This window comes from Propithecus coquereli, unplaced genomic scaffold (assembly GCF_000956105.1).
Source record: "Propithecus coquereli isolate 6110/MARCELLA unplaced genomic scaffold, Pcoq_1.0 Scaffold108, whole genome shotgun sequence".
Lineage (NCBI taxonomy): Eukaryota > Metazoa > Chordata > Mammalia > Primates > Indriidae > Propithecus > Propithecus coquereli.
In genome coordinates, this window is record NW_012134747.1 from 2,669,474 (window position 1) to 2,677,419 (window position 7,946).

The 7,946-nt window shown below is 36.7% G+C and overlaps 1 protein-coding gene across 1 annotated transcript in view; it reads right to left on the reverse strand.

Annotated features, from left to right (window-relative positions):
* Nucleotides 1-1,875: 1,875 nt before the first annotated feature.
* The window catches only part of PON2 (paraoxonase 2), a 26,514-nt gene continuing 20,443 nt past the window's right edge, over nucleotides 1,876-7,946 (reverse strand). The window contains exons 6-9 of the mRNA XM_012647764.1: nucleotides 6,362-6,562; nucleotides 3,708-3,789; nucleotides 2,826-2,954; nucleotides 1,876-2,199 (exon numbers count right to left, since the gene is read on the reverse strand). Coding sequence (XP_012503218.1) covers nucleotides 2,041-2,199; nucleotides 2,826-2,954; nucleotides 3,708-3,789; nucleotides 6,362-6,562 — 571 coding nt within the window. The 3' untranslated portion in view covers nucleotides 1,876-2,040. The remainder of the gene's footprint in view (nucleotides 2,200-2,825; nucleotides 2,955-3,707; nucleotides 3,790-6,361; nucleotides 6,563-7,946) is intronic.

Here is a 7,946-nt window from a genome sequence, read left to right on the forward strand (position 1 = left end):
AAAAAAAAAAAAAAAAAAAGAATACTTCTGCAATTTACACTTAAAAGCCATTAAATGAGCCAGGCATGGTGGCTCAGGCATATAATCCTAGCACTTTGGGAGGCCGAGGCTGGAGGATCGCTTGAGGTCAGGAGTTGGAGACCAGCCTGAGTCTCTCCCAAAAATAGGAAAATTAACCAGGTATGATGGCATACACCTTTAGTCCCAGCCACTCGGGAGGCTCAGGCAGGACGACTATTTGAGCCGAGGAGTTTAAGGTTGCAGTGAACTATGATGATGCCACTGCACTGTAGCCAGGGTGACAGAGTGAGACGCTGTCTCAAAAAAAAAAAAAAAAGCCATTAAATGATTCATCTGAAAGCAGAACTCAAATTGCTATCTTAAAAAAAAATTGGAAGGAACTATAAATATTAGGAAAAAGAGTAAATAACAAAATACTCATTTGTTCTATGGCAGAAGCATCATGTAGTGGTTAAGGATACAGGCACTGGCATCAAAAATGGATTGACATCCAGCCCTTACTTGGTGTATCACCTTGAATACCTGTGAAATGTTAATAGTGATTTAATATCAATACCTACTCCCTCAAGGCTGCAATTAGGATTAAATGCAATAATGAATGTAACATTTTTATTGCAGCGTTGGGCACATTATAATTAACTGACAGATATTTTGATGATGGTGATGAAGATGGCAAAACAGCATAAGAAGTAAAGTGTTTTGATAAATTATCATGGGGTGGGGGGAAACACACGAAAATCTCTTTCTGGAGCTTAAGATAATTTTATGGAGATACAGTGAGCAGAAAAAACCCTCCCTCTGTGAATTAGGCACCCTTGGTGCTGATCCTCGCATTGCTGCTGTTTAACCAGGTGGTCTTGGACAACTGACTTCATCTCTCCTGGCTTCAGTTCACAGTTCTGTTCAATGAGGAGGTAGCATGACCTTCCAGCTCCAACCTTTTATCTCCTCTTTGTGTCCAAGGTGAGCTCCCATTAAGGAAGAGACTGATGGAACACTCCCTAGAGAATCTGAGTTGCAGTATTTTGTTGATTTTTTTCATTTTAATTTTTTCAAATAAAGAGACCATTCACATTCAGTTTTCAGTGAGAAAAATTAATATGGCTTTGCCTGCCTATCCCAAAGAAACCCCACAAGGAAGCAGCTGTCTTCCCATTCCCCCTGAGGATGTGGCTTGAGAATTAAACACAGACAAAACTTGGATTTTGGTTAGTCTTCAATATAATTTGAACTTTTTAATAGTAAACAAAGATGTAAGTATAAAACGTCAAAGCATGTTATCTATCAGTAGTTCTTTTTTTTTTTTTTTTGAGACAGAGTCTCACTTTGTTGCCCTGGCTAGAGTGAGTGCCGTGGCGTCAGCCTAGCTCACAGCAACCTCAGACTCCTGTGCTCAAGCGATCCTCCTGCCTCAGCCTCCCGAGTAGCTGGGACTACAGGCATGCTCCACCATGCCCGGCTAATTTTTTCTATATATTTTTAGCTCTCCGATTAATTTCTTTCTATTTTTGGTAGAGACGGGGGTCTCGCTCTTGCTCAGGCTGGTCTCGAACTCCTGAGCTCAAACAATCCGCCCGCCTCGGCCTCCCAGAGTGCTAAGATTACAGGAGTGAGCCACCACGCCCAGCCTCTATCAGTAGTTCTTAACAGTCATGTTGTCACAAGGCTGGAATTGAGGTCACTCATATTTTAAAGAAATATAATCCACCCTGTTTCAGTGGAATCTATGTTCCGGCAGTTGAAAGGCAAAGGTGAGGCTTATTTTGTGCAAAGTGTATTCACTTTACTGCAAAGTAGCCATCTTCTCTCTCCCTTGCTTGGCATTTTAAAAAACTGTTCATTTTCCTTTTATGCTAAAAGTGCTATGAGAACTGAAGGGGCCTTTCCTAACTGAAATAAAATTAACTATACATGCCACATATTTCTGGGTCAACGTTGCAGGTTAAATTCCCTCAGAATTAGCAATTCATAGAAAATCAATTAAGAGAAGTTATCACACTCTCAGACGCACAATACAATTTAGAGTTCACAGTACAAGGCTCTGTGGTATAAAGTGCCTATAAGCAGCTTCCCGTCATATACTGAGGCCACAGAACTTCCTTGGAGAACAGATCCGTTGTTGGCATAAACTGTAGTCACTGTAGGCTTCTCAGATAGAATGTTCTGGATGCGAAGAACCTATTCAGAAGATACAAAGTTAATATAAAACCACCATACACCCCTGTCACTCAGTCACCAGTAAGCCCTGTCTTCCACAATGACATGCTGATTAGGAGGGCATGCTGTTGAAAACAGCAGTTACTAATCTTTTTAATGTTTAAATTAAAGTACTTTCTCAAACCTTCAAAGAAAGTACTTTCTTAAACCATCTAGTTACTCCATGCCAACACAGGATTTAGAGTTATTATAGCAATTCAGCATTAATAGAAATACTTTTACATTAATGTGCCCACTTTCCCACTACTTCAACATGAACAAAAATCATGTCATGGGGTGAGCTGACAATAAACCAGATATTTTAAAAATTGCCAGTATACCACCCAAGAAGGGCACGTCTTTATAAAAAATGCTTTTTAACTAGTTTCCACCATAACTGAACACATCAAAAGATTACCTTTCCTGAAGTATTTGAACAACGTAACATTCTGCCAATTATTGGCTTAAAGCAATTACAAAACCACTACGTAAGTTTATTGTATTATTGGTTTAAAAGAACTAAACAAATCATCCCTGTGACAGTTTATCGTATTATTAGTTCAAAAGGACTTGAATAATTAAGGTTGAAAAACTGAAAATATAAAAACCTCTGACAAGGGAGGATTGTTCGGGTCATACACGAAGAGCTTCTGACCGTTGGGATGACAGCCTACCCAGACGTCGCCCGAGGAAGGATCAATAGATAAATTATCCACCAGTGTATCCAACTTGAGTACCTTCCAAATGAGAAAATGTCGATATCTAAATGACACGAGAAGCTTGATTAAATAATTTAGAGCTAACCTTTCCTGCCTCTATGCGTGTGGGAAAATTATACACATCTCCCTGCTTCCACCCTCCCAAACTAACATTGCTTAAAATAAATTTAATAAACTGGTTTGAAGCCACTTTTCATCTTCCCTGAAATTAAGAAAGTTAGGGTGATAATCAATCTCTCTAAAAATCTCTCTAAAAAATGAACTTCCTCTCCCTTAAAAGATGCACAAGGATCAGTTAGTTCAAGGAACTCAATCAAAGCAAGATAGGAAATTCTTAATCAACCTAAAATATGTGTTGTCAAGCAGGAAAAAAATAATAATGGTGTGGAACCCAATTTCTACCTTCATTTATTATTGAAAGAACTGACAACGTGCATAAATCTTCATTTGAGAATTCATCTATTAGTCTTTTCAATAGTGGAAATTCTTATTGGAATTCATTGGTTGCTATCAATACTTCATGGAATGGGCCCTAAATCTGATGCAGATATTACTCTCAACCTGCTGCAGCATGTAATCATGGAGGGTCCTTGTGATCACTAGGAACAGGAGCTTTCTCCAGTTGTAGAGAGGTAATATTTAAAAACCCAGAATAACTACACTAGAATCCATATTGTTCTGAGTGTGATATGGTTATAATACAATATAACTATGTAATTGCAAAGTATAAAAGATTAATGTCTCTGTATATTTTAAAAAGAAATATTTTACCTTCAGTTGAGTTAAATTCATATTGGGGTGTTTTTCCAGAACATGAATTTCATGAGCCAATGTGTCAGCAACATAGATATACCTTTGCAGAAAGGACACACTGGTTAGAGCTTCATGCCAATATAAAGCTTCATGAATACAGTATGAAAGAATAAGTCTTAATAACCTGCCAAGAAGTTAATCAATGGCAGGCCCTCAAGGAATGCTTGATAAAGGTCAATTTTTATTTAAAAAGTAAGCTTTCAAAATCAATTCAGTGGCGCTATAACAATCATGGAATTATTAAATTATTTTTCAAAAGGCTTGTAACAAAAAAGTAATATAGGACATCATTTTGAATATAAAGTCCATGATATTTGCCATTGAAATGACAATAAAACAAATGTTTGGCTACATAAGAAAAGCTTTTACATTGCACAATGTAATTTCATATTTCTAAGTTTTGTTTACCTATAGAAATATATGGTATAGAACATATTTTATTAAAATATTTACTAATACTTATTAAACAAAATATTTATTAGTACATGGAGAATTTTAAAAGTAAGAGATAAGTATCTATTCAGAATAATCTATATCTAAGGAGGGTGGATTAATGAACTACTTTAAGGTAATTTTACTCATTGGATTGACTGTTCCATGGCAACTGTTCTATTGAGCAATTATCATGTGTAAAAAGCCAGGAACTCAGTGTTGGGCAGAAATAAACATGAAGAAGACACAGCTTCTCTCCTCGAAAGTTTATAATGTGTTGGGATAATCAGACTGGCTTGTACACATTCAACACCTAATACAGCATGATGAGTACTATGAGAAACAGTTGCGGTCTACAGACTGGAGAAATATTTGACTTTTGGATACACAAAAAGGCTCACCATGGAAGCAGCATCTGCAGGGGCTATGGAAGTAGAGATTAGATTCAAGGATGTGAGGATGAAGCACCTTTGGAGACAGAAGAAAACACACAAGCAAGGCACAGGAGCAAGAATGAGGGAGGAATGTTTGCAAAATCAAGAGTTCTTTGTCTAAAGCATAGAAAGGATGGAAACAGTAGAAAAGGAAAGTTGGAGCTGGTTTATCAAATAAAGTCCAACCCCTTAGCCTGACTTGATTTGACAAGCAATCGGATTCCACTGAGTTTTTAGAACAACAAAGTGGCATCATAACAAATGGTCAGTTCTGTTCAACAATGACTGAGCACTTGCTTTGCGTCTGACACTGTGCTTAGCATGAGAATTTGAAGAAGAGGAAGACAGCTCCCTACTGGGGAGCCCTTAAAAGCTAATGGAATACAGAAAGACAAAGTTGGCAAGAGTGTAAAAAATGGAAATGGATAGAAAACAAACTGGAAGAAAGTCTCCTACTCTAGCCAGAGAGGATGAGAACCTAAGCCAGGTAGGTCTCAGTGGGAAAGGGGGGTCAGTGGGGAAAGCAGGGGCAGGCAGTAGCAACATGACTTGCTCCCAGGTTGGATGGGAGTGGTCAAAGAGAACAAGTTAAAGCTGAATCCCACTTTTCATCGTTATTATTTTTTTAGCTTGAGTGGATGGAAAGTTTGACTCTCATAATAGAAATATGAGAGTTGAGGAGAAAAACAGATTTGACGGGAGAGGTTGGATCAGGTCAGTCAGAGACAATTTAAATTAAATGATTCTACATTCATTTTCTGTAATCAACAAGAAAGGAGGAGAAACTGCATCATGAAAATAAGGACAGTTAGTTGTCAAGGGATGCCAAATTTATTTTATGTTATATTTGTAGTAGTTTCAATTGTTTGGTGTGCTAAGGCAGAAGAGAAAGCTAATAAAGAATTTAATATCCTTTCTTAGAGGCGGTGGTTGTGCATATAAAAACAGATAATTTTGGAGGACAATTTGCCAATATCTATTAAAGTTAAAATGTAAAGGATTCACACTGTTTGAGCAAGCAGTTCTAATTCTAGAGGTTTGTTCTACAGAAACACTTGTATAGATGTGCAAAGGGGCTCATAATACCATCTAGGCAGTGCCCTACCTGGGATTTGAACCCAGATCCATATGAGCCCAAAATCTGCAAGTTTAACTAGTATGCTGTGATGCTCTCTTAGGGAGTTTTTCTTTAAAAAATACTTGGATAAGTTTCAGTGGTAAATGAGAAGTGTAAATTTTTTGGGTTTTTTTTTTTCTTTGGCAGGGGGAAGAAGAAGTCTTTGGTATAAAACAAAGGTGTGTTCCTAAAATGGTTTTTATACAGAAAAAAATATAACCATCAATAGAGGATTGGTTAAATTAGTTCAGGAATTATTCCTTGTAATGGAATAATATGTAACCAATAAAAACAATGATATATTTATTTAAAAGGAAACACCTACCTGATACTTGAATATGTATGCATAAATAGGATCACACTTTAAAATTTACATTTATAAAATTAAATTTGATAATTATATACCACAAGTTATATATTATATGTAAATACATATAGTAGACACAGAGCATATAAATAAATCTTCAAAATATATATAATTATAGTGTATATATAAAAAATATAATCTAAAATACAGAAAATGTCAAGAAAGCTATTTTCACATTGAAAAGAAAAAAAAAGTAAAGTAAAGAATTTGGCAAGCACCATGACCGAGGAAAGATTATATGATGTTCTGTAAGGGGTCATACTTATTATCAGGCGAAATGTGGATTCCATTTGCTGAATCAAATCCCTCTGCTACCACTTTAACTTCATTTGGACTGTAGTAAACAACATTTGACCAGTGTAAGTTCAAGTATGTTTCCAAATACTTTAAGAAAGGATCAGAGAAGTAGTGGTCATTGGTGGCATAGAAATGTGCCGGTCCAACAGCCGTGATATCATTCACACTGAAAGAGAAAAATAACAGGTGAGAACAAATAAACAGCTTTGTTAGTCTCCATATTAAAGATTAAGTATCCATAGGTTTACACACCATGTGGTTTAAATCTTTGGTAAGAGGTTTTCCAGGAAGAGATGAGTTGAAATCACATGACTATAGTTACATGCAATATACTATAGTATCATTTGACAGAGAACAATCTTGTATGGTATCAGGTAATTTGAAGACAGGTCATTTAGCAATTATGGCTAATGATTATGAAAGAAGAGAGAAGTTGGTGCCATCAAGGTATTTTTTTTTTTTTGATGCCAAGAGATGTAGGGTTTAACAATTATACGTAAGGGCAGAGCTGTCCACAGTATAGAACTGGAGAGAGGCTGATTGGCTGGAGAGATGCTTAAGCCGTCAATAACATTTACCTAGCTTCCATTTACTCAGTTACTGGATCTCCCTGAGTTCCCTTGCTTAGTTATTAGTCAAACTAAGGTTGACTGTTCAATTTCTACCTGCCTCACAAAGCCAACATGCCAAGAATGAACAGGCACTCAATAAACACTTGCAGAGAGATGTATGATGAAATTGCCATAGTACAATGCTTCAAGTGAGAGATTTATATGCTAAAAACAATTACATTTTTAAAACCAGTTAGGCAAGGGTGTTATTAAATTTAAATTCCAATTATCCTATGCAAAAATTTCTGAAAGAGCTGCTTTATTCTTTGTTAAATGAAAAATAGAGAGCAACAGGGAAGGTGGGTCTCCTTTTTCTGAAAGATCTCCATAATGCAGAGGCTGGCTGAATGATATTTATGCTCCTATTTTTTATGAAATGCATTTGGAAGGAATGATTGGAAGTTACATGCTTATACCCTAGAATAGGGAAGCAGAAATTAAAAATATTCATCAAGTTTAAACTAAAAGAAGCAGTAGGCTAATGCAAGCTGGGCTGGGAGGGTACACATGATTCTCCTTTGGCCACATTATCAATTATTATGTTCTTGAAGTAGTAGTGACCCATTTCCAACTTGAATGCCTCCAATTCTGTGGGGCCACTGGCCCCCGGCCACCGCTAACCCTGTGAAAGCATTTTGCATAAAGTCCCATACAAAGCACACAAACCACATATAAAACAGGCTACTCTTCCTTAGAAGGACAGGTATTATTATTATTTGGGTAATGAGTCATCTAAGATAAAGGGTGACAGCAGGAAAAAATGATAGGTAGGGTTTGTCATCTACTCTCAAGATGGGCCTGGAGAGTATCACCCTATAGTCGGGCATTTCATCATTTCTCAAGGAAGTCCTCATACAGCACTGATTATTATAACGAGTGACATCAACTTTCATATGCTATACATTCCCTGATTTACAAGGGAGATTTTATATATATATA